The 27735-nt window shown below is 56.8% G+C and overlaps 11 protein-coding genes and 1 non-coding gene across 12 annotated transcripts; 7 read left to right on the top strand and 5 right to left on the bottom strand.

Annotated features, from left to right (window-relative positions):
* Window positions 1-569: 569 nt before the first annotated feature.
* Window positions 570-2455, bottom strand: MYCTH_2310586 (uncharacterized protein). The gene is made up of 3 exons (XM_003666077.1): window positions 2300-2455; window positions 894-2178; window positions 570-658 (listed from the first exon to the last, which is right to left on the bottom strand). The coding sequence occupies exons 1-3, from the start codon at window positions 2351-2353 to the stop codon at window positions 654-656; spliced, it is 1344 nt and encodes a 447-aa protein (XP_003666125.1). The 5' UTR covers window positions 2354-2455; the 3' UTR covers window positions 570-653.
* Window positions 2456-2723: 268 nt separating this feature from the next.
* On the top strand, window positions 2724-3251 carry MYCTH_2310585 (uncharacterized protein). Its single transcript, XM_003666076.1, has one exon. The coding sequence runs from the start codon at window positions 2976-2978 to the stop codon at window positions 3132-3134; it is 159 nt and encodes a 52-aa protein (XP_003666124.1). The 5' UTR covers window positions 2724-2975; the 3' UTR covers window positions 3135-3251.
* Window positions 3252-3729: 478 nt separating this feature from the next.
* MYCTH_2096434 (uncharacterized protein) lies at window positions 3730-7100 on the top strand. The gene is made up of 21 exons (XM_003666075.1): window positions 3730-3865; window positions 3936-3953; window positions 4100-4266; window positions 4323-4346; window positions 4430-4905; window positions 4959-5001; window positions 5063-5193; window positions 5281-5299; window positions 5389-5429; window positions 5489-5547; window positions 5605-5668; window positions 5725-5738; window positions 5808-5880; window positions 5948-5960; window positions 6048-6091; window positions 6148-6163; window positions 6216-6286; window positions 6347-6398; window positions 6458-6522; window positions 6621-6733; window positions 6802-7100. The coding sequence occupies exons 1-21, from the start codon at window positions 3798-3800 to the stop codon at window positions 6860-6862; spliced, it is 1632 nt and encodes a 543-aa protein (XP_003666123.1). The 5' UTR covers window positions 3730-3797; the 3' UTR covers window positions 6863-7100.
* Window positions 7101-7184: 84 nt separating this feature from the next.
* On the bottom strand, window positions 7185-8970 carry MYCTH_2140577 (uncharacterized protein). The gene is made up of 4 exons (XM_003666074.1): window positions 8670-8970; window positions 8530-8611; window positions 7406-8470; window positions 7185-7285 (listed from the first exon to the last, which is right to left on the bottom strand). Exons 1-4 carry the CDS (start codon window positions 8732-8734, stop codon window positions 7235-7237), a joined length of 1263 nt encoding a protein of 420 aa, XP_003666122.1. The 5' UTR covers window positions 8735-8970; the 3' UTR covers window positions 7185-7234.
* Window positions 8971-9471: 501 nt separating this feature from the next.
* MYCTH_74487 (uncharacterized protein) lies at window positions 9472-12393 on the top strand (the record flags this gene model as incomplete). Its single annotated transcript, XM_003666073.1, has 6 exons — window positions 9472-9519; window positions 9594-9686; window positions 9764-9828; window positions 9891-10519; window positions 10575-11600; window positions 11663-12393. The coding sequence occupies 6 exons, from the start codon at window positions 9472-9474 to the stop codon at window positions 12391-12393; spliced, it is 2592 nt and encodes an 863-aa protein (XP_003666121.1).
* Window positions 12394-12677: 284 nt separating this feature from the next.
* MYCTH_2310567 (uncharacterized protein) lies at window positions 12678-15322 on the bottom strand. The gene has a single exon (XM_003666072.1). The coding sequence runs from the start codon at window positions 15229-15231 to the stop codon at window positions 12961-12963; it is 2271 nt and encodes a 756-aa protein (XP_003666120.1). The 5' UTR covers window positions 15232-15322; the 3' UTR covers window positions 12678-12960.
* An 830-nt stretch (window positions 15323-16152) lies between these two features.
* MYCTH_2310565 (uncharacterized protein) lies at window positions 16153-18449 on the top strand. The gene is made up of 2 exons (XM_003666071.1): window positions 16153-16391; window positions 16464-18449. Exons 1-2 carry the CDS (start codon window positions 16359-16361, stop codon window positions 18066-18068), a joined length of 1638 nt encoding a protein of 545 aa, XP_003666119.1. The 5' UTR covers window positions 16153-16358; the 3' UTR covers window positions 18069-18449.
* A 1092-nt stretch (window positions 18450-19541) lies between these two features.
* Window positions 19542-19853, top strand: MYCTH_2069697 (uncharacterized protein; the record flags this gene model as incomplete). Its single annotated transcript, XM_003666070.1, has 2 exons — window positions 19542-19669; window positions 19811-19853. The coding sequence occupies 2 exons, from the start codon at window positions 19542-19544 to the stop codon at window positions 19851-19853; spliced, it is 171 nt and encodes a 56-aa protein (XP_003666118.1).
* A 448-nt stretch (window positions 19854-20301) lies between these two features.
* Window positions 20302-23506, bottom strand: MYCTH_2310562 (uncharacterized protein). Its single transcript, XM_003666069.1, has 4 exons — window positions 23109-23506; window positions 22760-23053; window positions 22594-22703; window positions 20302-22542 (listed from the first exon to the last, which is right to left on the bottom strand). The coding sequence occupies exons 1-4, from the start codon at window positions 23238-23240 to the stop codon at window positions 20532-20534; spliced, it is 2547 nt and encodes an 848-aa protein (XP_003666117.1). The 5' UTR covers window positions 23241-23506; the 3' UTR covers window positions 20302-20531.
* A 216-nt stretch (window positions 23507-23722) lies between these two features.
* MYCTH_2310561 (uncharacterized protein) lies at window positions 23723-24401 on the top strand. The gene has a single exon (XM_003666068.1). It carries the CDS (start codon window positions 24032-24034, stop codon window positions 24365-24367), a length of 336 nt encoding a protein of 111 aa, XP_003666116.1. The 5' UTR covers window positions 23723-24031; the 3' UTR covers window positions 24368-24401.
* Window positions 24402-25494: 1093 nt separating this feature from the next.
* Window positions 25495-27443, top strand: MYCTH_60509 (amino-acid permease). Its single transcript, XM_003666067.1, has 2 exons — window positions 25495-27018; window positions 27084-27443. The coding sequence occupies exons 1-2, from the start codon at window positions 25648-25650 to the stop codon at window positions 27141-27143; spliced, it is 1431 nt and encodes a 476-aa protein (XP_003666115.1). The 5' UTR covers window positions 25495-25647; the 3' UTR covers window positions 27144-27443.
* Window positions 27444-27628: 185 nt separating this feature from the next.
* Window positions 27629-27734, bottom strand: MYCTH_t170. The gene has a single exon. It is a non-coding gene; the product is annotated as a tRNA-Ile (tRNA).
* Window position 27735: the final 1 nt, after the last annotated feature.

The following is a 27735-nucleotide window of genomic DNA, read 5'->3' as shown; positions in this document are numbered from 1 at the left end:
GAAGATTGGGGTGTGTTAATCCGGTAACCGTCGGAACAGTCTTGCACTAAATGTCGGAATCTAAGCCCAACGCGGCGGGTGTCCTAGACACATGCAGTGGCCCGGCAATAGCGAAGAGCATCGTTTGTGCTGTCGTATCAGGTATAGTTAATTGGTTTGCCGGGCCCAGCGCGGCCGAAGGCCCATTGGCGCCGCCCAGTCATCGCTCTCCCCTCCCTCCCCCCTCCTTCTTTCCCTTACCCTTGCCCAGCCGTGGCCGGCGTCAATCAACCGAAGAGACTGTGTAGTCCTGTGGTGGCCATCACGTCAAGCCAATGCGTCCTCCGACCGAGTTCTATCTCCTCATCATATGCAGACCAGACCGCGCGCAAAAGTTTCTTCGCCACAGCAATCGGTTTTGGCGGTAAGGTGACCTCGAGGCTGGTCCAGCCTATCCATGACGAGCCGGCGCGCTTGCGACGTTTTGATCGCGTTCTCGGAGACATTGGGGTGAAGTAAGCGTATACCGGGCGCGGTATCTTTGGGAAGCGGTGCGGCCGGGCTGCCGGGCTCGGTGCTCAGGAAGTACCTCTGGTGTCCGGAACCCAGCGAAACTTTGGCGTCATATCGGAGTCCGCTGCCCGCGCAGAGGCAAATGATGGGTTGGATGCGGCTCATACTTCCCGGAGGAACGTTGGTCAGCACACCGGTAATCACATGTAGGGCCAGGGGAGAGACCCAGGTCTGCCAAATGGTATTAGGCCCGTCGGCGTCCTTAAGGGCGGGGGTTCGTTGGACGGCCAGGTCAGGAAAGGCTTCATATAGCTGGAGGAGGCCGCACAAACGGTACGCCTCGGTGAGGTGATACAAATCTCGGGTCTGATCGGGGGGTTCTTGAGGCTGGTAGCATTCACCTATTATTTGCGGGACACCAGCCAAGAACAAGTTATCCTCCACTTTTTTGGCTTCCTCGATGTCCTTCATTGCGCCTTTGAGGACACGGTACGTTGTCGCGCCACTTAGCCTCCACCGATTGCGGGACCTTCGACACAGGGCTAACGCCTTTCCGAACGGCCTCAGGATTTCGGATGACACGCCGGTCCAGGGATGCGGGTTCGCCGGTACTAGGGGCAGTCGAATCGCAGGCTCTGGCCAGCCGAGCATGTGCTGGATCTCGTCCTCGCCGTCGCTAACGACACTACGGAGCATCTCCTCATAAATCAGACACCCCTTGAAGAAAGTGAGCAACTCCTGGGACTCGCTATCTAATGTCCATCCCTCCAGGACCTTGAGCACCGCGCGGGCCTGCCTCAAGTATTGCTGGCCAAGCTGACTTGCTTCTAGCCAGCACGTGGACGAGCTCATACAGAAGAGCGAGAGGAGAAGCTCGGTCGGAAATTTGGGCCGGGTGGCGGTAGAGAAGGCGCAGAGTTCTTCTTGGATGGCCTCGTCAGCCTTGCGAGGTGCGGCTTGGGCGGTATCTCGCATGACGTGCGGTAGCCGCTCGACGAGCGAAGCTGCGGAGATGGATTGGAGGGCGTAGAACACTGGCGTCGAGCTGTGCCAGAGCTTTGCTGTCAAGCTTCGATACGGGTTCGCGGGAGAATCTAGCGCCGACCACGAAGGGCAGACCGACTTAAACCAGTGCTCGATCAGAAAAGTCGGAATGTCCACGGCCGGCTGGAACATGGTCAACCCGGATGCCTGCTCGGCCTCGTCCGGCGTCCCTGGTTCCGTCTTGGGCGTGGGGGTCATGGCATTGTTATCATTACTCGCCACGGAGTTCAACACCGGCGCAAGGCGGGCATGGGCCTCGGCACTGACTGTTGAGTCCTCGTGGTGGGCCGGCGGGGATGCTGTGGATGAAGAAGGTGAAGAATACGACCCGGATGCTGACGGGGATGCCGATGTCGATGGGGAGAGGAAGGTTGTAGGGCGCGTGCGCCCGTCAAAGACGGGCACCACGGGCGAGGCCCTGGCTCCGCCATGGCCGGACCTCTGCGCAGTCGTCGCCGGCGTGGACACAATAGACTCGGAAGCAGCAGTGACAAGCTGAGAGAAATTCGGAGGACCGCGTGTTTGTGTTGTGGTCGGCCTCTCGTGTTTCGTGGACCACTGGAGACGCTGTTGGTAGCCGGGGCACTCGAACCCTTTCTGGGCACAGTTCCGGCACCCGGGCTTGGTCTCATCGCATCTCAACTACTGGAGTGGTCAGTGGATTCCTTCCGGGCCGATCCGGCCCCATCACGTCTGTTTACTCAGTAGTGACAGGGGCAGCCCCCCGAGGAAGTGTGCCGGGGACAAGACATAAAACACATACCCTCCTGAGCTTGCAGATCTGGCAGCCGCTTCGTGATTTCTGCCTGTTCTTCATCCTGGCTCCCTCTCCACCCACTTGTTCCTCTGATTACTTCCGCGGTCGGGATCTGTTTGGCTCCCGGGGGGGAGCTCTGGGGGGAGAAATATCGCAAAATGGACCTGTGCGCAAGACCTCATCACAAGATCACGGACATGCAACTTTCAGCTGCACTGGCCCCGGCCCCGACGAGCCCGACTCTGCGAGACAGCTTTGTAAGGACCCATGCCACGCTATGGTGGTCTGGTCCTCTCTGCCTTGCTGCGCGGCCAAATCACTGAACTCATTCGAGCCCTGGCTTGCGAGCCCGGGCGGGGTCTGGTCCACACTCCCCGGCCAACCGAAAGGGGTGGCAGCAGCGCCACCCCTAGCAGTGTGTATGTACATACATACATACTCGATACGGAGGGCCCGAGACGGCTAGGGCTTCCCGCTAACTAACCCTGCATAGTTTCAGATTCGCGAATCTCGGACCAGAGTTCCGTCCTCCTCCGGTTGGCGAAGGTTAGGGCCGGGAACCTGTGACCTTGGTATCCCACAGCCACTCCGCGCGCGCGACAACCGACCTGCAGTCCCGCCACCAACGAGCAAGCGCCGGCCGGCCTTCCTTCGCACGCAGTGTGTGCTGTCCTGTTTGTAGATGGAGGCGAGAGCTGAAAGGGCGGCCCCACCGCCGTTCCCGCGACGGCTGGAGGAGCTGCGACAGGCGAGGCTTGTCCCGCCATCATGGCTCGCGTGGGAGTCTCCGCAGATCTACCCGGCATCCCTGCGTATCCCTGTCCGTGATGGCCACCACTAGGCTCCTTTTGTCGGACGTCCATTGCTTAATGTCTTAATGTCGGTGGCCGACCGCGGCCAAGCGGATGGTCGAACGGGGTCCTGTTTTCCCTCTGTATGTCCATTATTCGCAGTGCATACACAGTGTATATATGTAACAAATGTGTGTGTATGTATGCCGTACGAAATAACGTTACCTTATGTGCGCACACGCACATGTAATCCGTATACTGCAGAGCATCGCGCAGGTGCGGAATCATCGAGCAGCAGCAAGTGGGCTTCCGCGGGGGTGTGGTTCTGCCCTCTGTCAGATGTAGGATCCGCAATTGATGAAGCGCGGGATCCGGGGCCATGGGAACGAACGAGATGCACTCGTGCAGTTAGTTGGTGGATGTGGAGGGCTCGGGCGCAACATGGGACGATTTTCCAGCCGGGCAATGACGGTCTTGCCACCGGGAACAGCGGCCCTCACCTAGGTTATCAGGCATGGAGAACCTGATTGCAGACCCACCCCCGAGTGTCGGCCCAGTCATGGCGGCCAAAATTGATAGGCTCACAAAATTTTTGACGCTTCACTGGGTCCCAAATCAGAAACCGCAGCTCAACGGTGCCAATTTCTGCTTACCCCAAGTCACCAACCCAATCGCCAAAAGAAAAAAAGAAAAACGAAAACGAACATTTCACAATGGCCGGCGAACCGGGAGAGGCCATGGCCCACAGCGCCTTCGACACCATCTTGGTGCTCGATTTTGGGTGAGCGATGACGAGCAGTTCGGATGAGCAGCCGTAATTACGGGAGCTGACGAGATTTTCCATCAAACAGCTCACAGTATACCCACCTGTATGTCCATAACTGAATCTGAAAATCAAAGAGGCGGGAATGTCTGGTCTTGCCTTGAGCGGCCCGGGGCAATGGCGCCATGGAGTCCAGTCCCCGACCCACGAACCTCAACGGGCAGATAGAACGGACTGACAGAGGATGTGAAGGATCACCCGCCGTCTTCGTGAGCTCAATGTTTTCTCGGAGATGCTCCCGTGCACACAGAAGCTCTCAGAACTCAAGTTCAAACCCAAGGGGATTATCCTCTCTGGTGGGCCTTACTCTGTCTACGAGGAGGGCAGCCCTCATGTCGACCCGGCCGTCTTTGACCTGAGTAATTACGTTTCCTGGCCCTGCTCCTCCGTTCGTGGCTGACCTCTTTTGATTTAGATGTACCCATTCTGGGCATTTGCTGTGCGTAAATTGTCCCCCCCCTTGGGACTGGTTCCAATCATTCGGGCCCTGGCTGACCTTTATTTTTTGGGCGGGGGCCACAGATGGCATGCAGGAGCTCGCGTATCGCCTCAACCCAGAAAATGTCATTGCGGGGACGCACCGCGAGTATGGTCACGCCATGCTCAAGGCGCGGTCTCTCGATAACCACGTAGACCGCCTCTTCGAAGGGATCGAAGAGTCCATGCGAGTGTGGATGAGCCACGGCGACAAGCTCGCCAAGCTTCCCGAGGGCTTCCACACGGTAGCCACGTCCGACAACTCAGAATATGCCGCCATCGGCCACGAGACCAAGCCGATCTACGGCCTGCAGTTTCATCCCGAGGTGACACACACACAGAACGGATCGAAGCTCCTCAAGAACTTTGCCGTCAACATCTGCGGCTGCAAGCAGGAATGGACGATGCAGAAATTCCTGGACGAGGCAATCGCACAGATTCGCCACACTGTCGGCGAAAAGGGGCAGGTCCTTGCCGCTGTTAGTGGTGGCGTTGATTCAACCGTGGCCGCGAAATTGATGGTGAGTCCTGCAAGGTATGATCCCTAGGAGAGCTGACACTGACTGTTGGCCAGAAAGAGGCGATTGGCTCGAGGTTTTGGGCCGTGCTGGTTAACAGTACGTAAACTCCCGTCGGCCTCCAATCTAGAAGTGGCCCGGCCTGACGGCATCGAATCAGATGGCGTTATGCGCCTGAACGAATGCGAGCAGGTTCAGAAGGACTTAAGCGAGGCACTTGGCATCAACCTCACAGTTGTTGATGCCTCACAGCAATTCCTTGACGGCCTGAAGGGCATTGAAGATCCCGAGGTATGCGACCGGCCCCCTCCCCCCCTCTTCTCCTCCCGCCCTGTCAACGGCTCCTGTCCACGCGAACACCCCTGACATTCTAGACAGAAAAAGCGAAAGTTTATTGGTATGCACTTACCAACACCCATTATTCTCGGATACTACTCCCCTCCCCGAAGTGAAAGTGGGTAGATTTCAAAATTAACTGCTGAATAGGTGGCAAATTCATCGACATCTTCGAGGAGGAAGCTATCAAGGTACCTCCGAGGCTCCCAGCAGCCGTCCGACTTGTCCCATCACAGCTGACAAGCGTCAGATTGAGAAGGCTGCCGCCAGTGACCCAACAAAGGCCGGCAAGATTGAGTTCTTCATGCAGTGAGTTTAATTTGTCACCGGACACAGTCGCAAAGCGTGTTTCCTGAACATTGGCAGAGGCACTCTCTATCCGGATGTGATCGAATCGCTATCGTTCAAGGGCCCTTCGGCCACTATCAAGGTTAGCCTGTCTATCAGATTTTCGCATGTTTTTTCAATCACTGACTGTTATCTTAGACTCACCACAATGTGTATGTTTCTTTCGCTGTCCAGCCTCTCGGAAATGGAGCGGAGCCAATGTGATACTGACCGGTCTTCAGCGGTGGCCTCCCTGCGCGTATGGCCAACGGGCAGGGGCTCAAGCTTATTGAACCCCTGAGATCCTTGTATAAGGTTTGTTTTTTTTTTTTTTTTTTTTTCGCACATCCCAAGGCCGGCTCACTGACTGACCGCCGAATAGGATGAGGTTCGCGGTATGTGACGCTACCAATTTCAAACATCACTCCGGACTTTGCTCCCCTCCCTCCCCAAGAAGCTTGGGACTAACAATAAGCGTGCAGCCCTTGGTCGTGCTCTAGGAATCCCGGAAGAGCTCGTGATGAGAGTAGGTCGGCGACTGTCTCCCTTTGTGTGTGCCACTTACTGACCAGGTACTCAAAGCATCCTTTCCCTGGACGTATGACAACCCCTTCCCCCCGACATCGTGTTCCAATGCTGACTGCTTTCAGCTGGTATTGCTGTCAGAATCCTGGGCGAAGTGACACCTGAGAAGGTTGAGATTGCCCGCCAAGCCGATCATGTAGGCATCCCCTATTCCGACAATCGTTTGTTTAGGACATGTGTTGATTTCTGCCGTCAGATTTTCATCTCGGAAATCCGCAAGGCTGGCATCTATGACCGGATCTCCCAAGGTTGGTTTTATGTTCTCGAAGACGCATAGTCAAGGCCGTTAGCTGACCTGCTCAAATAGCGTATGCCGCCGTCGACCCCAGCCGTGCCGTGGGAGTAATGGGTGATAAGAGAGTTTACGGTTATGTATGCTACCCTTCCCTGCCCTGCCCTATCCTGTGCACTCACCCTCTTTCCCCCTTCCCATCCTTTCCAACCCTTTTTCGGTGGCTGATGATTCCCAGATCGTTGTCCTCCGCGCCGTGACCACGACCGACTTTATGACCGCCGAAGCCTACAACTTCCCCTGGGAATTCCTACAGCGGGTGATGAACAGGATTGTTAACGAGGTCCACGGGTACGATATCAATCATTGCGCGCCATCTCCCCCCTCTACATGACAACAATTACTGACGATGTCCCTAGCGTTTGCCGTGTCGTCTACGACATCACCTCGAAGCCTCCCGGAACGATTGAACTTGAGTAAGCGCCATGCTACACGACGAAACGATTCAGACACGATCAGCACTACGGATATGAAACTCGACGTGCCCACGTTGTGCACGAGGCACAACTTGCCATGTCAAGACTTCACGCACAGTATAGGGGTATCTGGGAAATGTTTCAATGCCATCCATCATGGCTGACGTCGGGCAGTGGGTGCTCAATCATGATAAGCAGTCGAATTGAGACCATAGAAATTGAGATCTGCATTTTCTGCCGAGCGCCCTCTTCGGCCCCCTTTTCATTCATGCTTCGATGCCTTCGGAATTTGCGAGCGAGCAGAGTCCAACGTCTCGACTTGTTCCCACGCTGGTCAACAGTGTAATTTCGGGTCCACTTTCAATTCAGCATCGCCTTATTCGGACTTATCTCCTCCCCCCTCTTTCATACAAGGGAACTTCAATGCCTAGCCCATCGTCAGCACATCGCCACAATTCAAAAAAAAAAAAAAATATAAAAAAACACTCTTCCATCATCACAGCTCAGAATAAAGAAGAAATTTTTTTAAAAAAAACCAAGCACTTACCTCGTCCGCCGTGACCCTCTGCGCACTCTCAAATCGAAGCAATCCTTGCACCAGCTCCATCCAGCTTCCCTCGCCCGAAGGCAGACCAGGCACGACGGCTTGCCATCCCTCGGTCGCGACGCGGCCCTCGAAGACGCGATACATCTCAAAGGGCGGCGTGCGGAAGCCGACGGCCTCGGGCCACGTCTCGGGGGTCGGGGTGCCCAGCGTCTGGAAGATGCTCAGGACCAGGCCGAGCTGGTTGCCGTCCTCGTGGGCGGGGCGCGACTCGAACGGCGGGCGGCGGGCGAAGCACTCGGCCAGCGTGACGCCGGCGGCCCAGAGGTCGACGGGCGGGCCGTAGGACCGGTTGCCGAAGAGGGTCTCCGGGGCGCGGTAGGGCCCCGTGCCGACGTCGAGGATCTTGTGGTGCGCCGGCTCGGTGTTGTTGTCCCCCGGGGAAAAGGTCGGGTGCCAGGCCGTGCTGAAGTCGGAGAGGTAGACCTGCGAGGGGTCGGTCGGCGTCGGGGTGGTGAGGAGGAGGGCGGAGGGCTTGATGTCGCGGTGGATGATGCACCGGCTGTGCAAGTGGCTCAGGGCGCGGAAGAGGCCGGTAAAGATTGTGCGGGTGACGGCGTCTGGTAGGGGTGACGAAGCGGGGCGGTGGGTGGAGAGGAGACTGGCGAGGGTAAAAGGCGCGTATGGAAAGACGAGGACGAAATTCTGGGTTTTCGGGTCACGGAATGTTTCGAGAAGCGGGATGATGTGGGGGGGGTTTGGATCCCTGAGAGAGGAGCGGGCGTCTGGATCCCTGAGGGAGGAGAGGATCTTGGCTTCGCGGTGCGGATTGTGAGGCTCGATGTTGTGTGTTTCGACGACGACCTTGAGGGCGTGGACGTCGGCACGGTAGACCTCGGATGTGACGCCGCTGGCAATGTAGTGGCAGTTAGGATAGTTACCAATGGTGATCCCGGGTAAGGACTCTCGGCCGGCATGCTCAACAACAGCTGAGTCTGGTTGAGATACTGGGGACTCCGGGTCTTCGGCCTTGGAAACAGGCGGGTTGCACGCTGCGTCATACTCTTCCTTATGCTTTTGTCAGGGCAGGTGGTAGAAGTAAAACATCAAGCACGACAGCTCCTTACCCTGTTAGCCGCAGTCTTGTATGCTTCATTTTCAATCTCGAATGCACTTTGAGTGATACCGGCAGCCGCTAGCACTCGCATTCTGTGGAGGCGTTAGCGTTTGGCTTCCACATAAGTTCGTCGATGCAAATCACGCTCACAGATTTTGGATGTTATCATATCTCTGTGTAGCGGTGAGTGAGCTTCTCCAATCGCTCTCTGCCATGCTGCCCTGCCTTAGTTGCTCGGAGCGTGATGTTTCTCCGTAACTTGTCCGCCGATTGAAATCCAAGCAAGGTCCTTGGTAAGGCCCTTGGAGTAAGTTGATACGTCAATTATTTCTGGGGAGACTAATCTGCGTGCGAACAAGAAATCTAATTATTGTTGACCTTGCTGGAGATTCAGTGCTCCTTTTAGTGCGCGGGGGACTCTGCCAGCTTTCACTGACTCTACCTGTAGAGTAACGTCAACTGTAGTGTCTTATGATGTTGATGCAGTATCTCCGCATGGTTAAGTACTCTTAGACTGGCAGCAGCTATCCAGGGTCCCTCGCTGCCCACTGGGGTATGCACTTTTTGTGGGCTCGACTCCTCTTGCCAGAAGTTTCGCGAGGTCCATCACTATCAGCGTCGGGCACAATTCAAGCGGGTTGTGGAGCCAAACGGTGGGTCTGCATCAGTCCGAACAATAACGACGATTGGTCGCCTGGGAACAGCTTGGCCCTTGGCCATCCCCGTTCTGCGTGACATCAATGCGCGCCGGCCCAGCCGTTCTTTCTGCAAGCTGCACCAGCATCGGACGCTTTCCGTACTAAGCCCTGCGGTTCTCGAACTGCTCGTCGCGCGCAGTTCTCGTCGCCATCACGGGCAGCTGGATGAAGTTGCCCGCGCTCTCGCTGTTATGCGTTGATAGCTCCCCCCCTTTCGCCGTCGCCCCGATTGCGCTTTCGCCGATTTGCCCAGGATGGCGTCTGTCGACGACCTCTCTCGGTCCGAGTACCCAGCGATGCTGGTAAGGACCCCTAAGTGCAGTACGAATACTGCATGATGCGGTATCGTCTGACGGTCGTGTTCTTCTCGTTCTAGGCGAACCTGCAGCCGAGCCAGGCCGTGCAAGTGCTCTCGGACCGGGTCAAACGCATAGCAAGAGCCAACCAGGAGATCGCAGATTGGCTTCAGGTACGAGGACGGGCATTGCCGTGATTTGGAGGCGTGCGGGACTGAGACTGTCCTAGGAGCGTAGGAGGGTAGAGGAGCAATATGTCGCCGGCCTTCGCAAGCTGTTGGTCTTCAAGGTGCCAAATGCTGCATCTGAGCTCGGGTCCGTCGCACTCCTTGTTGCTCCTTTCCCGGCACCACAAGCTGACCACTGCTATCGAACAGCATATTCCAAGCTCCATGGGACAAGATTCTCAGCTCGACCGATGGCATTGCCGCCTCGCACCAGCTGTTCGCCCAGCGCATCGACAAAGACGTCGAGCAGCCCCTTCGCAATTTTCAGAACAGAAAGGAGATGCAGAATATGCAGACGATCAGCGCAAATCTCAGTGCCATGGCCAAGGAATTGGAAGATGCGACCGAAAAGTCGGAAAAACTGAGCAAAAAGGGAGGGAAAGCCAATGCGCAGAAAGTCGACCAGGCTGCGGCTAGGCTGGAGTCGGCCACCCAGACATGGGAGTCCCAGGCCCCCTTCATTTACGAGACGCTACAAGCTCTGGATGAACAGCGTATAAACCACCTACGCGATGTCCTGACGCAGTTCGAGACTCATGAGGTCGATCAAGCCACACGAACCCAGGCGGCTGCCGAGGAGGTGCTCAACGTGATGCTCGAAGTCAATACTGCCCAGGAGATTCAGAACTTCGTACAAAGGACAGTTGCGGGAAAGCCAAAGGTTGAAAAGAAGTCTTTCACACGGCAACCAACTCCGGTCACCCCGACCGCTGCCCCTTCTAGCATCACTGGGGATGACGGAAGCGAGCATTCGGGCCACAGAGAAAATAACCCTCCTGGTACGCGAAAGATTTGTACCTCAGAACAACTATGAAATGCTGATGGAAGCGACAGAGTCCAAACTGCGAAGCCGGATTGGCACCATGCTCGGCCGCCGGCGACAGAGTGTCCACGGCGGCTTTGGCCAGCTCGGCTCTCCTCCAAAGAGTCTCGGCTCCTTCTCGCGCGGTCTTGGAAGCAGCCACAGCCAGACGCTCTCCCCTCGGGCCTCATCTCATAACCTAACTGGTTCCCAGCACAGGCTGCCGTCGGTAGTTGAGAGCCCAACTGGTGAGCAAGGTCGGGACTCCACCGCCGAAAACGAACAGGCCAAGCTTTCTCACGAAGGCACCAACGGAGACGCCAGCGGAGAGGGTCCCAAGGATACGCAGCCGTCACAGCCCAGTCTCTTGAACGGAACCGCAGAGGATATCTTTGACGCTCCGGGAACGGCTCCGCCATCTCAGCAGCGAGGCAGGGGTGAGCCGGACAAGGACGCCGACGGTTTCACAATACCGCCACAAATGAATGATCCCATCTCTCAGGCACAGAGAGAAGCGGCAGCTGAGGAAGGTGACCACCCGTTCAAGCTCAATATCAAGAACGAGCCGATTCCCGAAGAGGACCAGGACGCGAAGCAGGCAGCCTTGTCAAGTGTCGCGAACGCCCTGAACATGGGAATGCCCACGCGCAGGACAGGCACCGTCCGAGGCAGAAGAGAAGTGCGAAACACAGTCTACATGCCGTCTCTGCCAACGCACGATATCTCGCCTGAACATCCATTCCCGGTTTCCCCTTCACTGCCAACAAGTGCCACCGTGCCGAAGCCCACCCCGCCGGCAACATTCACCTCTGAGACCAGCCGTGCGTCCGATACCCAGTCAATCCGATCCGGCACGTCGTTTGGAGGGGGGTCATCATATAGCGGCATTGCGCGGATCAAACACCCAGAAATGTCCGGGCCCGTCTACGGCCCTGGCCTGCATTCTTCCATCATCGAGACCGTCTCTGCCGTGTTTCAAAATGGCGAGCCTAGCTGGGTCAGAGTGACGGGTGAGGTCGCTCTCTCCTATGTCTCTGACCCTGAGGCCCCATTCGCAGGTAAGCCCATCGTCTCTGCCACATCTCTTTGCCTTTGAAGCTCAAATCTCACACGAAAACAGACCACGAAACAATTCGCCTAAACAACTTTTCCACCCTTGAATCCATCGGGCCCAACCGTGCTGTGGTTGCCAACACCGCCAATCCCGATGAGTTCTCCGTCGACCTCTCCCATCTCACCACCACCACACCGGTCTTCACCTACCGCGTGCACGCCGACTCGGACACGGCCTTGGCATCACAATGTCCCATCACCATCAGCCCTGTTTGGAAGCCCCAAGCCGACAAACTCGGCCTCCTTCTACAATATCGCCTCAACCCGTCTTGCGCTCTCCCGCGGCCCATCACATTGTCTAACGTGGTCTTCATCGCCACTTACGAGGGCGCTCGCGCAAGTGGCGTGCAGACCAAACCCTCAGGCACCCACCTCAAGGACAAGCACATCGTGTACTGGCGCCTTGGAGACGTGACGCTTACGGAAGAGTGGTCTAAGATCATTTGCCGCATCATTGGCGAGCAAAACGCCGAGCCAATGCCCGGGAAGGTCGAAGTCCGCTGGGAATGGACGCCACCAGCGCACTCCGCTTCCGAGGGGGGCAGTGGGATCTCAGTTGCCAGGTTGCTGCCCGAGGAGAAGGGGAAGGGCAAGGCGGTTGAGGTCGAGGAGGAAGACCCGTTTGCGGATGCTAGCTCGGTACCGCCGTCGCCGGATCCTACCGGGCAGCAGGGGAGGGCGTGGGCAGATGTGCCGGTCGTGAAGAGGCTAGTGTCGGGGAAATACGAATCTAAGTAGGCGGAGGGAAGCTTTCCTATATTGGTCTCGTTGAGTTTGTGGCAGGATATCTGCGATTTATGCCAAGCGCGATGGATAGATCGATGCAAGCTGATACCGGGAACATGTTTCGAGAAGCTGTCTAGGTGGTTTTGTTTCTTTTGTGCTATTGTGGCTGGGTGTTGGGAAGATTTCGAAGCGGGGCTGAGAATGAGATCGCACATAATCGTACTTGGGTACATATCTCACGTATCTTACCTTGTTCTATCCCAACCTTGTCCGGGCTGTGCGGGGAGTAACAATCACTGGATCGGCGCGTTATGATGCGGGCAGGCAGATGAGGGTATCCAATCTCTCCCTTGGATTCCTGAGGAAAAAGAACAGCTAAGACTTTATGGTGGCTATGAATTGTTGACTCCGCCGTCTAAACACCGTTCCGGGAACCGACCAGGCACCAAATAGAGAGAAAATAGGGAAACTTCAGAAAGTAATAGTGAGGGTATATATGCCTGTTTCATACGATCTCAAACAAAAAAAAAAAAAAATTAAAACTCATCTCACATGCCGTTTGGTTCCTCCTCTCCCCCTTCACCCCTCAACCCCGCCGCCGGCCCTCGTCCGTTCTTCGTAGAACTCCAACGTCAGGGCGGCCAAGAAACACGGGACGCAGCCGCGCTCGCGCACCCAGAACTTGATGTTGTCGCCGATCTTCTGGGCGAAGGCGCTCCGCGGCCCGCCGCCGACCTTCATGGTGCCGCGCTCGCCGTCAAAGACGATGCTGTTCTCGTGCTCGTCCGTCCGGGACGGGTAGTAGACGCTCTCGACGCGCATCTTGCCGCCCGGGATGAAGGTGACGGTCCAGCCGAGGGTGCTGAAGACGGCCTCCTTGAACTCGGCCGACTTGGCCGCCCACACCTCCTTGAGGCGGCGCGCCGACTTCTGCGCCGACGCCGTCTCGGCCTTGGCCTCGGCGATCTCGCGCTGCGCGGCGGCGAGCTGCGAGGCCGGCACGGTGGCGAACAGGGTCGGCTGGCGCTGGATGTGCGCGAGCAGCTCGGCGTTCTCGAGCTTGAGCGCCGCGAGCGTCGCTGCTTTTGTCGCCTCGTGGTCCGACGTCGGGTTGGAACGGAGGGACAGGATGCGGGTCTGCAGCTGGGCCTGGGCCGAGGCGAGCTGGGAGGTGGCGACCTCGTGTTCCTTCTGCAGGAGCCGGTGGGCTGTCTGCAGTTCCGAGAGCTCGGACTGCAGTTTGCGGTTCTTGCGCGCGAGTTGGCCGAGATGCTCGCTCTCGGCGTCGTCGGCTTCGCGCGGACGCTTGCTGCCCAGCAGCACGGGCTGGACTGGGCTTGTAGAGGCAGATTCGAGCGAGGACAAGTCGGCGTGTAGCGTGCTGACCTCGGCCTTATATTTGTCGACCAGGTCTTCGAGTTCTTGGATTCGCTTGACCTTCTGCTGGTCGACGCTCTCCGGCTGCAGAGTCATGTCCTCCATCTCAAACGTCTTGAGCTGTGCCCGGAGATATTCCACTTCCTTCTGGGCGAGGGCACGCTGCCTCTCAAGGCGGGCGCGAGCCTTGTCGTTCCCTGCACCAGAGCCCCCGGCCGCCCTGAGTTTCTCGACCTGGTCTAGAAGCTCCGCCTTCTCGTCCTCTAGCGACTTGATGATGTTGTCGCGGTCGGCAATCTCCGGCTGCAACTCTCCCAGTTTCTCGACCAGAGAAGCCGAGCGAAGGCGTTCCGCGACTAATGCCCGGGCTACGTCTTCGGGCGACGAGAACTCATTCTGGCCATCCGCACCGGGTTCATCCTGCAGGTAAGCCGCCCATGACTGCCGCTCATCCTCCAACCTTTGCCGCTGTCGTCTCTCTTCGTCGAGCTCTTGCTGGATGGCCTCGACTGCCTCTAGCTTCCTCTGTAGAGAGCGCTTCTCTTCCTCGACGATCTCGACAGCCTTGTGGACCTGACGAAGATGCTTCAGCTCCATCCCCTGCTCCCTGTTTTTCGCCTCCAGATTGCGGATGTGTATCACTTGGTCGGATAACTCCCTCCGAATGACCGCAATGGTTTCGGCATCGCCGGTTTGGGCCTTCAGCCGAAGGACATCAGCCTCTAGCCTGCCGATTGTTTCGTCGCGCTCGGCCAATTGTGACTGTGCCTTCTCCAGGGCGTCGTCTTTGGCCTTGTTTTCCTCCTCCAGCTCGTTTGCAGTTCGCTGCAGCGAAGCAAGTTTGGCCCGCAAGTCGATCGCTTCTCGCTCGGCCATGCGCGCAGCTTCGTCCTTGGCCGCACTCAGCTCCTCCAGTTGCTCCTGCAGCAACCTGGCCTCTTCCAGGGCATCTCTTGCCTTGGCCTCGAGGTCTCGTTTTTGTCGCTCCTTTTCGGCTCTCAGCTCGTCCAGTTCGCTTTGCAGAGCCTCGACCTGCCGTTGTGCCTTCCCCCTCTCCGCCTCGGCGGCCTGTTTCGCCTTGAAGTCATCCTCTGCCCGTCGCTTAGTGTCGCGCATCTCGTTTTCCATCTGCAGCCGCGCCAGCTCTTTTTCTTGCTCGTAGCTGCTGATCTGGTACTGCAGCGTGCCAACCTCGGCCTTGAGCTCCTCGATGCGCCTGCGCTGGGCCTCGTATTCTTCGGCGTCTGCGGGCGGTCGGTTCTCCTTGCTGCTTTCGCGACTGAGGCTACTCGCAGCCGTGGCGGCGCGACCCCGCGGAGGCGATGGTCCAGAGACGCTGCCCTGTCGTGAGCCGGGACGCGCCATGGTGCCGCCTGGAACGTTGGGCTCGCCGGTAAGAATGTTATAGGATGGCTGAGTGGTCGTGCTGTTGCGGAAACTCGGTATCTGCTGCCTATTCAGCATCATCGTCATCATCGTCACACGCAGAGCGATGGCTCGCTGCTCAAGTTTCCCCCTACCCTGGATTCCCGGATCGAAGTGCTGGGTCTTGGGATGCCGCCGCTGATGGTCGCTCGGAACTGCGACCCTCCGCCGCTGACTGAAGGACGTCTCGCAGAACCCGGAGGGTCCCCCTGTGGTGTGAATGATCTCATGGTCGGCGGGCGGCCTTCTGATGGACGCGGTTGGGATTGACTTGGCGTTCGCGGCATTGCGGTGCGATCTGCTGTTTGGACAAGAGTTTCGTCCGGACCTCTGATTGGGTGGACGTCTTAAACCCAAAACACCCCGTTCCGGGGCAACTCAGTTCTAAGCCCCTCCCTGTTGTCGAATTGATCAGGAGAGAAGGTTCTCTGGCTGCATTTTACAAATTGAATCAAGCTCCCTACTTGGCTTCTGTCTTTGTTAGTTTGCTGCGTTTGTTCTCGATGGAATGCGCGACAAATGCGTTGTAACCCGTATGCGCAGTACGTTTCGTGTATGTACATACTTTACTGTATGTACGGAGTAGTGTGTACTACGTAATACACAAGTCGTGCATGTACACTAAGTACCGTAAGCACAAATACTCTTTGGCACGCACGATAAAGTGCACAGTGAGTCCATTGGCCGCACGAAAAGGAGAAGTGCAAAACTCACCCCAAGGACCAGTGGGTTGGAGGAATCATCGCAATTCTGCCGTGTTCAGAGTTGTTTTTTTTTTCTCAAGGGTGGTATTTAATCGATCTTCGGGCTGCTGCTGGTATTCATGGCACGACTGGGTTGTTCCCCGAGACTTCGCTTGGTTTAGGAAGAGGTGGAGCACCAAGTCCTCCAGGCACTGTTAAGATGTGCCAAGACAAGCCAGATTGTGGGGTTCCAGACCGAAAGCCCTGACAATGACGCGGGCGCCATGCGGTCTGTGATCTCCACTGCATTCTCCATCACTTCCTTCTCGGCAGCAAGAGCTTCCATCCAGCCAACGCCCAGCTCCTCCGGGCCTAATCTGTTTGCTCATGGCATTCGGCTGGAGGTGACGTTTCGCAGCAGCGCTGCCCCAAAATCCGGCCAACCGTCCCCCGAGATCCAACTTCGATTCGCCGATCGCCGAAGAAATTGTGATGGTTCGCGGCCGCATCCCCGCCGCGGTGCTGGTAAGCCCCAATTCCCCGTTGATTCCCCGTTCAATTGCTCTCGGAACGTCATAGCTCACCAAACTCCAACAGAGTCGCCTCGCGCCTCGCTCGAGGCCGCTGCGCCTGGTCTTCACCCCGTATGTCAAAGCCTCTTCGGCGGTCCAGTTAGGCTACCCGCTGGTTCCTGCGCGCAATTACGGTACGACGCGGAACGACGGCGCTGGCGGCGTGCATGCGAATGAAGCTCAGGAAAGTGCCCGGCACGATGCGGCGGCAGACTCGGCTGCCGCCACGGCAAGGACGGACGCCAAATCGGCTCAAGGGCTGGCGAAAGAAGCTACCACCTCGTCCATCGCCGGCTCCTCGGTAGTCAGCGATGTTCAGGATTGGGAGTACGACCCGAACATGAAGGTCGAATCGTTCAGAGACCTTCCTCATGCCAACTTTGGCGTCAACCAGCACATCCCCTTCGATGCAGAGTTCAAGGAAGTCTTAAAAGCAATACCCTGGCAGTTCCGCGCTCCGATCCGCTATGCTTTTGCCTACGGCTCCGGTGTGTTCCCTCAGTCTAAGCCTAGCGGCAAGACCGCCACCGAGGAAGAGATTCGCTCGGTACATCCGAAGGCGCCGCTCGCCGTGCAGAGAGCTCAGGACGGCACGCCAAAGATGATTGATTTCATTTTCGGTGTCTCGCACACACAACACTGGCACTCTCTAAACATGAAACAGCATCGGGACCACTACTCTTCGCTCGCCAGCCTCGGTTCCGGTGCTGTCTCGTATGTTCAGGATAGGCTGGGCGCGGGTGTCTACTTCAACCCGTATGTCGTCGTCAACGGCATCCTGATCAAGTACGGCGTGGTGCAACTAAACACCCTGGAGAAGGACCTGACACAGTGGGACACGCTCTACCTGGCGGGGAGGCTGCATAAGCCGGTCAAGATTCTCCGGGACGACCCGAAAATCAGACTAGCGAACCAGATGAACCTTCTCTCGGCCTTACGAACAGCGCTGTTGCTGCTCCCGCCGAATTTCACGGAGGAGGAGCTGTACGGTACGATCGCCGGCATCAGCTACCTCGGCGACCCGCGCATGGCGCTACCCACCGAGAACCCACGGAAGGTTAAAAACATTGTGGGCAACAACATGGCCAACTTCCGGCGTCTCTACTTGCCCCTCATCGAAACGCTGCCCAATGTAGCCTTCAACGACCCCGGCGTCAGCGCAAAGGACTGGATCTGGGACGAGACCAAGAACCTCAGGCTTGCACAGGATATGGACCCCGTCAGGCGAGGCAACATGGTGCGGCGCTTGCCCAAAGCGTTTCGGTCCCGTCTGTATTTCCAATACCAAAAGAAGCTGGCCATCCCGTCGGAAGAGTTCCGCAAAATGATGGACGAGAGCAAGCATGAAGACTCCGTCGCGTTCAAGAGACGCGAAGGAGGCGGGTTTGAACGGCGCATCGCCCAGGACGATCCCGTCGAACTCCGCAACTACATCCGGACCGTCATCAAGCAGACCATCGGCTGGCCAGCAACCACACAGTCTCTCAAGGGGCCCCTGACCAGCGGGTTCCGGCGTACGTGGCGGTACTTGCGGGAGAAGATAGACAAATACCGTCAGGGCAGGCGGGCAGAAAAGGAAAATGCCGCCAATGGCCCCGAAAGCACAAGCGGCAGCGATGGCAGCGCATAGGGGCCGTGAAGAGAAACCCTTTCTTGAGCGTTATGACTGGTTAGCAAAAAGAGCATGTCTTCTTATATGTATATGTATGTACGTAATTTGTGTGGCATGATGATGGCACTCGGGTACAGGACTAGACCGGTGAGTGGCGTTGTTTATTTTTTTTCTTTTTTTAGCTCGGGTTATCATATGGGCTCGGCAAACAGCATAACGTTAATAATAAACAGAGACGTGTTGGCTTCGGTAGAGAGAGCACTCTTCTACTTCTTAGCCTGCCCTTCCAAACCATTCGCGTCACACGCTGCGGGATGCAACGGCGGTCTGCTCCGTATAATTAGAAAACCACCAACAAAAACGTCGGTCCAACTCGGTGATAAAGTAATTAGCGAGTAACTGCCTCAAGGTTCGGCCACCTATCATCACCCCATATCTCAGGCCTCTAATATGTCCATTCTCCTCAAAACCTTCCGAGAGGCTGGTACTACCCGTCTCCAAAGAGGTTCTCTCGCCTCCGTCCTATCACACCTCGGTATTGACGCACCCCAGACTCTACTTGGATCTCGAACAAGGTGCAACCACCTTCGTTAACACAGATGCAAGAGCCGTAGGATTAGGCAGTACTGCCCTGGGTGTCACTAACGCTCAAGTTACGCTTTCTGGAATTTGTAACGAGTGCTCGCAAGGCCAGGTGAAATTTTCGTAGGGCAGGATTTCATACCCAGGTACTTCTGCTGCTGGTTGGAAACTGCTCACCCATCTCAATGACTGACCGAAGGGTCAGGAAACTTCCCCTGACTTGCTTAGTGAAGGTGTGGAACAGCATCTGCGAACCGGAACGGATTGATATAATATGGAAGCAAGAGCGTTTAGCACAAACTCTGTCCGTGGTGGCTTCGGATCACTTCATCCACATGATTATGAATCTGTCTGCTCCTGCCTTTCCTTTCACTTTCCAAAACACTCCAATGTTTTGGGAAGGCACCTTACAACTTCTATCCTATATTATAAAACTCAAACTCCGTGCATTGGTTCACTTGAGCTTCTGGTTCCCTTGGGCTTCGACTTTGACTATTATTATAAACATTGCAGCATCTCTGAACACAACCCCATCCTGTCGCGGCGGGCTTTGCAAATCTGCTGCAGCCAAACAAATAATAATTACACTTCCCGCCATCAAGACACCACTAACGCTTCTTCCTCATGAACCCTGTAGCCACAGCCCCAAGAGCAGCCACTGAAGTATTGACGCCGGCAACACCGGGCTCCGTCCCGACAACCCCAACCGACGCCTTCTCCGACAACACCACCTCGAGCCAGCAACCTGACGCCACAGTGTGTCCCCAGTCTGACACTCCCAACAAGAACGCCACTGTCACGACCGCCCCGCCCATCACAGAGACACCGCCTACCCCGAGCCAAGAAGTGACGGCGCGCCTCTTCCTCAAGACGGTATCCGACCCTATTACGGCTTCGGCATCTGCCAAGATGGGACACAAGACGCGCAAGGGCGTCCTCTACGTGACCTCCTTCTTCGTTCCTCCGCTGGCGGTGTATCTGAGACGCGGAACCAACGCGGATTTTGGGCTGAACGTTCTGTTGACCCTTCTGGGCTGGTACGTGAACCCTTCCCCGGCCTGCTTGTACAGCTGTTTGCTCCCTAATATTTAATATGCAAACGCCTTGACCAAGTGGGTCTTCGAGGGTGAAGAATAGGCGGAAATCCGCTTTGCTGACGCTGTTGAATCACCTACCAGGATCCCAGGTGTACTCCACGCCATGTATCTCGTCTCAAAGTAGAAGAAGGTACGACGGGTAGATGGAAGGATCGGAGTTGGCGTTAGGAGAAGGAGGGGGATTGATGTCGACCTGGACTTTCGCCCCCTGCTTGAAGGATACGCAAGGTGTCCGTAGCGGCTCAATGGTCAGGGATCCGGATGTGGTGTTGATGTGTCGACGAAGACGGCTTCTGATGATGATACTGGCCGCTTCGGGTGCTCGACGGTCGCGGTTTAATTATCACAACCCTAGATGCACGCTCTTCTACTCGTCCGACTATACCTAAGCGCCCTAAACAAATATACGTCAGTTGCATTGGGTAGAAGAGTGGGATTCCGTTCATCCGTGAGACCATCCGCCGTGTTAATGTTCCTAACCCAACTGTTGCTCAAAGAGTCTCAGCTTCTAAAAAGAATCAAAATCACAGCGGACCTGCGATAAAGGGATCACTCAGTAGAGGAAGCAAGAATCGGGGATAACGTGGGAAAGAGAGCGGCTCAAGAACGAAGCTCGATTAGACCAAGAGCAGCAAATCCAACACCAACAAACCGAGTACCCAGCAACCCTATCACAGTAGCACAACAAAACCCTATGGCAGATTTGGTAATAACACACTCGACAAGGCACCCTTTGACAATGACCTCCATCTCCCCACACCTCGACTTATGCCGCCCTCCATGTCTGACAGTCGAGCCAACTCTATGCTTCAACAACAAGCCCCTCCAGAACCTTCAACGCCCTCATGCCCTCGGCCTCGAATGCCGCCACCATCGCTTCGCATTCCCGCTTCAGCTTCTGCTCCGCCAGCCCGGCATTATGATAGATCCACTCCTCCACCGTCATGCGCTTCTCAGGACTAGTCAGCTCGGCACCCTTCCGCAGCAGCTTCGCGACGCCCCGTTGGCCGCTATGGCCGTTTTCCTTGTCATCCTCGCCATCGTGGGGGCTCCTGACGGGCGAGGACGAGAAGAGCAAGTCCAAATCGGCCGGCTCCCAGGGGTGGCTGCTTTGCAGGCCAGATATGATGTTGCGCCTGGATGGGGAGTTGCGGTTGGGGGTCTGGGCGACGGCGGTGTCGAGCGGGGCGAGGACGACGCGCTTTGGGAGCACGCTCGCTGCTGGCTGGAGGGAGGTCGGGGGTTGATTCTCGGCGTCGGAGGATTGGGGGGAGGACCGGGTGCGGGTTGTGCCGGTAGTTTGGTTGTTGGAGCGCGCCGAGAGGCTGGGGCGGGTTCGGGGAGTCGAGGGGGGTTGCGGAAGGCGGCTAGAAGATGAAGGCGGTGCTGGAAGAGTCTTGGAAGATTTCTGCGGCGTCGTTGTTGTTGCCGGGACTGAGGCGGGAAGTTGGCTCCGAGCCGAGTTCAGGGAAGAGTCAGGAGCTAGCTTCCTGAAGATGGCATCTGGCGGGTCCGTTGGCGCGGGTATAGACTCTCGAGGCTGTGTGGCTGCGACCTTCCCGGACGCCTCCATGGACGGGCGCGGCGCTAGATCTTCAACGGAGGCCTGTGAGGCTGTTGACTTCTTGGATGGCCGCCCTCGCCTTCGCTTCTCGTTGCTGGGGGGAGCGACAGGCTTCGTCAGCACGGTCTCTGTACTGACATCGGGATCCTCTGCCGGCACCATCTCCACGTCCGGTTGCGGTTGTGGGGCGTCAATATCCCTAGCCTGAGCTTGTTCAAGAGCTCGTACTTCTTCCGCCTCAGCTGGTTCGGAGGGAGGTACGGGCTCCTTCACCTTGCTAATCTGTCTCGAGACCTTTCGGGTCCCGGCTTTGCGGCCCTTCTTTGGTACCGCGAGAGTCCCTGCAGCTGCGATTTGCTCCACTTCCATCCCAGCCTGTATCGCCTCAAAGTCGGCCTCAATCTCGGCGTCATTTGGTACCATTGGCGTTGGGTCAAGCATGGCGCGAGAATCATGTTCGGCTTTCTTCTTCTTCTGAACACTGACTTTGCGTGCGGTGGTGGCCTTCTTGGGCCGTCCCCTAGCCGGCGGAGGGATTTGTTCCACGGAGATCCCATCGGCATCGCTGTTGTAGCGTTCCAAGTCGGCTTCAAGTTGGCGCTCGAGCTCGTCGTCATCGGGCATCTGAGCGCGTAGGGATGCGGTTGATGCTTGGGACGTAATGGATGCCCGCGAAGTCATCCGCTTAGTTTTCGCTGTTGAAGCCGAGGCTCTCTTCCTCGAAGCCGGTTGCTTAGCAGGAAGGGCATCGCCCATATCGGCGTCAATAATCGACGAGGTATTGACAGCCATGCTTGCCCTTGCCTTCGTGGCTCGCTTCTTGGAAGCTGGCGCCTCCGCATTGACAACGGACGGGTCCTCCATAGCGTCGCTGGCACGCTTGTGGCCTCTTGCACCACTTTGTTGTTGGAGCTCCTGTCCTCCATCCTCCAAGATATCGACGGCCTCTTCTTTCTTTGCCTTGGTCTTTCGTCCCTTGCCAGTAACAGGTTTGCGCCCCTTCGCTGTTTTTCTCCCTCCTTGTGTCATTGTAGATGCAGTGGTCATAACACTGTCGTCGTGGTCGGCAGAGATGTCGGCCGTAGAGGTGAGATCCGACACTGTTGTTGCAACGGTGGCAACAGACTGTACTGAGAGTCGAGAGGGTTTGGAGCTTCTAGCTGCCCTCCCCCTTCCTTTCTTTGGGGCGGGATACTGATTGATGAGTGCAAAGAAGAGACAGTCCGGTTTGCGTTTGTAGTGCTCGTCACTGTATTGGGATTTAGTATGCTACCATCGCCGACACAGATGCGCCACCTACAATGGATTGTCGTCGGATTCCCAACCCTCGAGCGCGAGATCGCAGTAAGCACAGGTCGTCATGTCATCAGCCTCGAGCGACGGGGTGTACTTCCAACCACCCTCGACCAGCTGTAGCTTTGGTTTAGCCATGCTTTCCAGTCCTGGATCCGAGAGTGCCTGCCTACCTTCTTCGTCTTGCATTTGAAACCCTTCTTCGACTCGTACGGCCACCTGCCGGCGAATGTCGCCTTCCGCGCTTCCACCATGGCAGGGTCGAGGGGGTGTAATTTCCCATAATTCCCATATCCGGCCTCGATTGCCGCCATAATCGCCCAGCCGCAAGTTGGCGAATGCTTCAGGTGCTCCCCCACCGGGTTGTCATTCTCTTCCCACCCATCGAGCGACTTCTCGCACAAAAAGCACACCACATTGTCGGGACTCTTGAGGTGCGGCTCGTAAAAGAAACCGGCTTTCGCAAGCTGCCTCGACGCGTGAGTCAAGTCCTGTGCCATGTTTCGCTAGGGGGGAACCTACAGCGACTGGTGAGAGAGTCTTGTGTGGCCAGGCAAGCGTCTTTGCAGCCTTGCCCTTGGATGAAACAACTTGGGGGACTCGAAACGAGTCGAGGCGATTTTCAAAAATGAAGTATCTGTCGGTGGGTTCCATGCCAACGCAGTTGTCGGAAGCGCGTCGCTCCCTCGGGGGGTACGTCTCCGGTCGCGATGGGGAGCAGTCGGGTGTATGATGCGGGCGCGTTCCTGGTCGGTCGAAAGGTGTCGCCAGAGGCCCTTTTTCCGCTGCGGTGACAGCGCGTGTTGGAAGAGACGTGGCAGAGCTAGCTAATGATCAAGGAAGCTCTCCTCAATTGGTGACTAGGCGATTGAAGCTTTGCGCCTGCTGGACTCGAGACGATGTTGGAAAGGAGATCTCAAGGACCGATTACTGAGGAACGATGGTGATTGGACAGCTGCATCGCGTTTGTTTACTTGCCGTTCGGGGCTCAAGTGGGGCTGATGTTGTGCGCCACAGCTTCAATGTCCAAGCACAGCCAGAATTTGCTCTATTGCTGGTGCATCGGGTACTGGTGGCTGGGTTAGGGTTACAAAATTCCAATTTTCAAGCGCCGGGGGTGGCCCCCCAACCACCCACACAAATCGCAACACCCAAATACTCCGTGCTCCGCACCAAGTCCTGCGCAGTTCGACTTCAACCCGGGAAATGCTGGCTTGGCCAGATTCGTCACCGAGTGTTCTCAGTTGGCTCCCATCCCGGGCCAATAGTGCGCACTGCGGAACCGACTCACTCGGCAATTTGCGGCGTTGTGCAAAGGACGACAACGGCCGAGTTTCCCAGTTGCCGATCTACACCGTTAGTGCCAGTTGTATGAACGACATTGCCTAATCAGAACTGGCGACATGGCGACCTCGCAAGCAGATCAGTCTCTTGCATTGTACAGTATGCCTGAGTCAAAGCCGCTCCTGTGTTTCAGAGTCTTTTTTCCTTTTGTGTTTCTTTCCATGGTCGCCTTCCTGGCGGTGTACCTTTTCCCTGCGGCGTTCCCTGCGCGAGACCTGTTCACGTTCTCCGCTCTGCTGGAGATGATGAAACCTGTCTTCGTCCAAGTTGGCCAACCAATGCGCTGGCGATTATCCACCTTGGTTGAGATGTGGAGTAGATGCACTCGAATGCTCGGAGGTAGCCCGGCGTTCACCGAATGGATGGAGCCGTGGAGTTCCCAGGTTCAAGCATCAAATCCCGCAATCGTCCGTTATGTTTATCGAAACTATCCCTAGAGGGCTTCATCCGCTGAAGCGGCGCGTGTTCTAACGATGTTATGCAGAGCGCCAGTGCACGTCATTGCGGCTTTCGATCTGGGCGTCAACTACCGGGCATTAAGCTTTTTAGCGTTGGGTCGTTCGCCAATTTGAGTAAGCGTCCCTGAGCGCCGCAAGGTGGCGGGCGGAATGTGCCGAGGTGGGCAGGTTGTCGTTCCTTTTCTCCCGCATTGCACGCGTACTTGCAGAGACACTAGTGTACAACACGACGCAGTCGAGGAATCTGCAAATTCGGATAACGCGTATGTAAATTACAATGTACGAGTGTGTCCACCAACCGCTCGACTCCACACGCCCGCGGGGGCATGAATCGCAGCCAGCGAATATCAAACGAAGCCCAGCGATAGGACCGAGGCTTTGCGGCGACTGATGACAGTCACTTTCACATAATATCGCCCCAACCTTGGCCATCCTTGCCACGCCCCCACAAGTCCGCAAATGGAAGCGATCAAGAATGAACAAGCTTCTAGAAGCGAGCGGAGGATAGGATGACGGCGTGGGAAAACCGTGCCAGGTACAGGGACCAACCACCTATCGTGCCTCGCCTGCGAGCAACTCGTCCGAGGGCCAGGAATCTGGGGTCTGGAGAGAGAGCAGTGCTGCCACATGACTTCGCATGGGGAGATGTGCCGCGCAATACCAGTCGAGGATCTTGGTCATGACGGCCACATCAAGGCAGTCCATCGGACGAAGGGGGCAAGGCAATGGCAAACACGCCGTGCCGAGGGTTCCGGATAGGACCTCAACCAAAACAAGGCGGCGGCGGCGGCGGCCAAAGCAGGGATTCGCGGGCAATTGATAGTCGGACTCTTGGCCCGGATGGTGGTTTGCAGATCTGGGCCTTTTTTTTTTTAAAGACGTGCTGAAAGTCGCCTTCCTTCTACCTGTCTTCCCTTTCTTCGATTTCGACCCCCCTCCCTGTTTCCTTCTTGCCCCAGGGCTTGGGTAGCTGGCCTTTTGAGGACGCGAGAAATATCCTTTTCGCTCCCCTTCCACCTTCTACCCCTCCCCCTCCCCTTTCCCCCCCTTCATAAGGCCAGGCCCGGAAGGAACTCTGGTCTTGGTTCATCCGGCCTCTCCCCTTCCCTTCCCTTCCCTTCCCTTCCCTTCCCTTCCCGACAGCCACCGCGCCTTGCCTGACCTGCGTTCAACACGCCAGTTTACGGACTGTGACGGGAGGTGACAGATAAAGACGGCCTCGGACGCTGCAAAAGGCAAAAAAAAAAACATCCTTCAGCATGGCGTCTATAACCCCCGTCTCGGACACCAAGACCCCGGAAAAGAAGGCCGACATGTTCGACAGCCCGGACCCAGTGTCGCAATCCCAGTCTGACGATGAAGTGGGCGAAGTGCGACATGCGGCCCTGGGCGACTACGAGAAACAAAAGGCGGCCGAGGGCGAGGCCCATTTCCACCGCCTCGGCTGGAAGCGCCTCACCATCGTGCTGATCGTGACGGCGGTCGCCCTGGGCAGCCTCAGTCTCCCCGGCGCCTTCGCGACCCTGGGGATGGTGGCCGGAGTCATCATCACGGTAGGGATCGGCCTCGTCGCCCTGTACGCCAGCTACGTGATCGGCCAGATGAAGCTCAAGTACCCGGACATTTCGCACTACACCGACGTGGGCCGCATGATGTGTGGCCGGTTCGGCTACGAGTTCATCAGCGTCATGTTCGTCCTGCAGCTCGTCTTCACGACCGGCTCCCACGTCCTGACGGGCGCCATCATGTTCGGCAACCTGTCGGAAAACGGCGCCTGCACCGTCGTCTTTACCGTCGTCTCGGGCATCATTCTGTTCCTCGTCGCCATCCCGCCCAGCTTTGCCGAGATGGCCATCCTCGGGTACATCGACTTCGCGTCCATCATCGCCGCCATCTTCATCACCATCATCGCGACCGGCGTCCGCGCCGGCGACTTGCCCGGCGGCGTCGGGTCCGTTGCCTGGTCCGCGTGGCCAAAGGAGGACCTGTCGCTGGCGGAAGCCTTCATCGCCATCAGCAACATCGTCTTTGCCTACAGCTTCGCGCTGTGCCAGTTCAGCTTCATGGACGAGATGCACACCCCCAAGGACTACGACAAGGCGGTCGTGACGCTCGGCGTCTTTGAGATCTTCCTCTACACCCTCACGGGCGCGCTCGTGTACGCGTTCGTCGGTCCCGACGTCCAGTCGCCCGCCCTGCTCTCGGCGGGACCCTTGGTGTCTAAGGTGGCGTTCGGCATCGCGATTCCCGTCATCTTCATCTCGGGCAGCATCAACACGACGGTGGTGGCTCGCTACATCCACGGGCGCGTGTTCAGGAACTCCATTATTCGCTACGTCAACACGCCCATGGGCTGGGCCACGTGGATCGGCCTGGTTGCCGCCCTCACCGTGCTCGCGTGGGTCATTGCCGGCGCCGTCCCCTTCTTCTCGGACCTGCTGGCAATCTGCTCCTCGCTCTTCGTGTCGGGCTTCAGCTTCTACTTCCCCGCCATAATGTGGTTCATGTTCATTAAAGAGGGCAAGTGGTACGAGCGGAAAAACTGGGCTTTAACAGCTGCCAATGCTATCACCTTTATCGTGGGCATTGCCGTGCTCGGTGTCGGGACATATTCTGCCATCTGGGACATCGTGAGTAATCATTCTTTCTTCCCCCTCTGCCTTGGATAGCAGCACCAGAACTGACCGTATCCCAGAACCATCGGTACAAGACCGGGATGGTTTCGGACCCCTTCAGTTGTGCGCCCCTTGCGTGAGGCGTCTCCAGCTCGTTTCTCTACATTTCGGGGAGGTTTTGGGGGGGGTTTGGAAGAGCACTGCAGCAGATACGCATCGCGCCAGAGGTCCATTCAGGCAATGGCAACTCGACCCTTTCATGGACTCATGATTGACAGACTTTGATGAGGCATGCATTCGGAGCATTGCTAGGAGTAGATGGTCAACGGTGTCTGGTGTTTTGGATTCTCAGCATCATAGCGAGCTCGCGTCGGGAGGAGTTGTTTTAGCTATTAGACAGCGAATTTCTGAAAAACGCCATGTTCGGCTTTCTCTTCGCTGCGTTTCTCTAGTACGTGAACCATCACTCACTCGGTCGAATCCGGGCGCTTTCGGAAGTACTTCACGCAGATTCGCACAGAAGAGAATATGACGAGTCAGGTTCTCCGCCCATCCATTTTCCCTGTGCTGCTCCACCAAGCAGCAAAAGAAATGGTAAAAAATGTACGAAATTAATCACTTTCAATGCCCAGTAACAGGATTGAACTGTTGACCTTCGCATGACATGATATAGTGGACCGTGGAAGCCCACAATATTAGTACGACGCTCTAACCAGCTGAGCTAACCGGGCT

This window comes from Thermothelomyces thermophilus, chromosome 6 (genome assembly GCF_000226095.1).
Source record: "Thermothelomyces thermophilus ATCC 42464 chromosome 6, complete sequence".
Classification (NCBI taxonomy): Eukaryota; Fungi; Ascomycota; class Sordariomycetes; order Sordariales; family Chaetomiaceae; genus Thermothelomyces; species Thermothelomyces thermophilus.
This window is presented reverse-complemented; position numbering and strand designations above follow the sequence as displayed.